General features: G+C 59.9%; 2 protein-coding genes across 2 annotated transcripts in view; both read left to right on the plus strand.

Annotated features, from left to right (window-relative positions):
• Positions 1 to 1354, plus strand: part of Hmg20b (high mobility group 20B) — a 7302-nt gene extending 5948 nt beyond the window's left edge. Inside the window, exons 9-11 of the mRNA XM_010635107.2 lie at positions 144 to 319; positions 436 to 628; positions 857 to 1354. Of these exons, the coding sequence (XP_010633409.1) occupies positions 144 to 319; positions 436 to 628; positions 857 to 869 (382 nt within the window). The 3' untranslated portion in view covers positions 870 to 1354. The remainder of the gene's footprint in view (positions 1 to 143; positions 320 to 435; positions 629 to 856) is intronic.
• The window catches only part of Gipc3 (GIPC PDZ domain containing family member 3), a 5923-nt gene continuing 3719 nt past the window's right edge, over positions 917 to 3120 (plus strand). Inside the window, exons 1-3 of the mRNA XM_010635108.3 lie at positions 917 to 1068; positions 1148 to 1233; positions 2952 to 3078. Coding sequence (XP_010633410.1) covers positions 917 to 1068; positions 1148 to 1233; positions 2952 to 3078 — 365 coding nt within the window. The remainder of the gene's footprint in view (positions 1069 to 1147; positions 1234 to 2951; positions 3079 to 3120) is intronic.

The following is a 3120-nucleotide window of genomic DNA, read 5'->3' on the forward strand; positions in this document are numbered from 1 at the left end:
CCCCGCCTGGCCACGCCCTTTCTCCATCCTGCCCTCGCCTTTAGGCGCCGAGCGCGCGGACTGTCCCTTCCTCACTGTCACGGAGAGAGCCCCTCTCTGCCTACGGGTCCCGCCCCCGGATATCCCCTCTCCTGACTGCCCAGAGCCGCGTCCCCGCCTGTGTCCTGTCGCCACCAACCCCGGTTCCCAGCAGCCCATCTGCTGACCGCCCCTTCCCCTGACCACCCCGGGCCACTCCCTCGCCTGCCCTCCGGTCCCAAGTCCTCTCCACCTCGCTGTTTCCAGAGTCCTCACCCTGCCCCCGCCCCTGCTCGTCCGGGTCGGTCCGTCCCGTCCAAGTGGATTCTGGCACCACCCTAGACCCCCAACCCCGGGTCCACCGAGCTCCTCCAGCTGACCTGAGCCCTCAGGACCTTGTCCCCCACCGAGACCCCTGACGCCCGGGCCTAGGTCTCCCCCTTCTGCCTGCTGACACCTCCCGCGGTCCCCCCACAGGCACCGGAGAGACCCCGACCCTCAGCACCCTGGACTTCTACATGGCCCGGCTGCATGGCGCCATCGAGCGTGACCCTGCAAGGCACGAAAGCCTCATCGTTCGCATCAAGGAGATCCTGGCCCAGGTCGCCAGGTGTGCTCTGCAGGTTCCCGGCCCGGGGCCACCCGAGCTGGATTGAAGGGGCCAGGTGGAGCCAGCCAGTGGGGTCCCCTGGTCACCGCGCCTGGGGGGAATCTCCCAAACCTTCTGGGGGCCTGAACTTCCCAGCTGCCTTACCCTGGGGGCTCGGCCTCGAGGGTCAGCAGGCCGGGCTGGCTGGACAGTGATGGGATCTCTGTTACACCCCCTCCTCTGTCACAGCGAGCATCTGTAGGACCAGCTGCCAGCGCATCTGAGGAGCAGCCTCCCCATGTCCGGCCGATGGAGGAGAGCCTGGGGGTCCAGCCTTTGGGGCCAGGCCCCATCCTGCACCTTGGGGGCTCCAGCCCCCCAAAACTAAATCTCTACAGCGTCCCTTCAGCTTTCAGCCTCCCCAGCCCCAGAACCCAGAGAAAGCACTGGCCCCTGGACAGGTCAGGGCCCAGAGGGGATGCACAGGACTCACGGCAAGCACCCCGTGGGAGGGCTGCCTAGGGCTCCCTGCACCCCCAGAACTGTTCGCGGCAAGGGCTGCATGCATGTTGGCCACGCGGCAGGAGGAGCCTTCGGTGGCAACTCTCAGTCTCAGCGGCACCTGGGTGGGGAGGGTTGGGTGCCCTGACCGTCCCTGGCCCAGCTGAGCAACTCTCACGGCGGCAGACCCTTCTCACTGCTCACTGCAGACTTTTTAAATAAAATCTCACAGGATTTGCGTATCAAGCTTGTGGATGCGGTTGGTTGGGGGGTGGGCCGGCCGGAGGATGCACCCGTCACCCCGTCACAGCCCTGCTGGAACCCAGCTCTGCCTTACTTTGTCTGAGATGGGAAAGTGAGGCCCACGCTTGGCCAGATTCACAGTGAGGCGGGGACAGCCATCTCCTCCCCCTCCGGAATGTGGCGCGGGGGGCAGCCGCACACGGGACTGAGGCCATTCAGTTTACCCTTCAGTGGCTTCTGACTAGGATTAGAAACCGCTTCCAGGCAGAGTGACTTCGGCAGAACATAAACTGGACCATTTTAGCCATGTAGAGACGCACGATTCAGAGACACTCAGCACACTGTGTGGTGTAACCGTCATTATTAGACAATTCTCACACTTTCTCGTCACCACAAAGGAAACGTCATCCCCACGAGGAGGCAGTCACCCATCCTCTCCCAGCCCAGCACCTCCGAGTCCACTTCCTGTTTCTGGAGTCGCCTCTCCCGGGCGTTTCCTGTCCGTGGATCCCAGGCTGTGGTTCCTTCTGTGTCTGGAGTCTCTCCCTGAGCACAGGGTTTTCAAGGTCCTTCCACATTCTAGCAAATGTCCCTTTAGCAGGTTTTTAAACCTCGTCAGAGAGAAGCACTTTTTTGAGCCAAAATCCCTAAGATTTTTAGTTTGTTTTTGAGACAGGGTCTTGCCAGGTAGCCCAGGCTGGCCTTGAACTCACTATGTAGCCCAGACTTGTCTCAAGCCCATGGCGGTCTTCTGCCTTGGCCTTCTGAGTGCTGGGATGGTATGTGTGCCACCACACCCAGGTCCTGTCTAGGAATTTTAAGGGAAGCTCAAGTGTTTCTAGTGCCATGTTCTCAGGGGATTTTTTACAGGCTCCTGGTTCCCTGGGTTAACTTCTGTAAGCTGGAAATCCATACATTTCCTCCCAAAATTGTGAGCAAAATGTGAAATTTTCCTCCCAAAATGTGAGCACTTGCTATGTGCAGCACACAGCCAGCAGTCCACCCCTGGAAGAAAAGACACCCATTCCTGCCCTCCCAGAGCTGACCTTGTATGTCCCTTGTAGGGACACGGGCAGGGCACAAGGTGAAGAGGTGAAATATCTAAGGTACCTCATGGTGCTAGGGTGAGAAATAAACTTGAGGAAGAGACATCGGGAGGTGGAGAGAACAGGTGGTCTTTGGGCAAAGACCTGAAAATTGAGAGAGTGGATCATACACAGTTCTAGGAAAAGGTGGTCCTAGCAGAGGGCACAGCTATGCAAAGGTCCTGGGGCAGCACAGAGCCAGGTTTTGAGGGCCATGGTGGAGTCCCATGTGGTATGTCTGAAGCAGAGGGACCGAGGGGCAGAAAAGGGAGGGATGCAGAGGGACATGCAGGGCCCTGTGGGCTGCACAGGGAACTTGGATCTTTCCGTTGAGGAAAGCGGGAGTCACAGAAGGCTGTGAGCAGAGGAGAGACTGAGATAGGACTCACTTTATAGCAGCTTAACCCTTCTGCCCCATCTTCAGGTTGTAACAAGGAGTAAATGATCCCCTAGCAAAGAGTGCCCGAGGCACTTCAGGGGCTGGCGACCTTATTTGTGATCCTTGTTATTCTTAGGTCCACAGCTCGGGCCCCAGCGGACGCCAGGCGTCCCCGGGGAGGGCGCAGCTGGCCTGGCAGAGCCTGGACACCTGGGGCCCGCGCCTCCTTCCACACTGTGGTGTCGCCTTCCCCGCCGGCTCGGGTTCCCGGATCCCCTTACCAGACGGCTCGGCTGTCGCGTCCT

Source organism: Fukomys damarensis, unplaced genomic scaffold (assembly GCF_012274545.1).
Source record: "Fukomys damarensis isolate Sample0158 unplaced genomic scaffold, DMR_v1.0_HiC HiC_scaffold_37, whole genome shotgun sequence".
Taxonomy (NCBI): domain Eukaryota; kingdom Metazoa; phylum Chordata; class Mammalia; order Rodentia; family Bathyergidae; genus Fukomys; species Fukomys damarensis.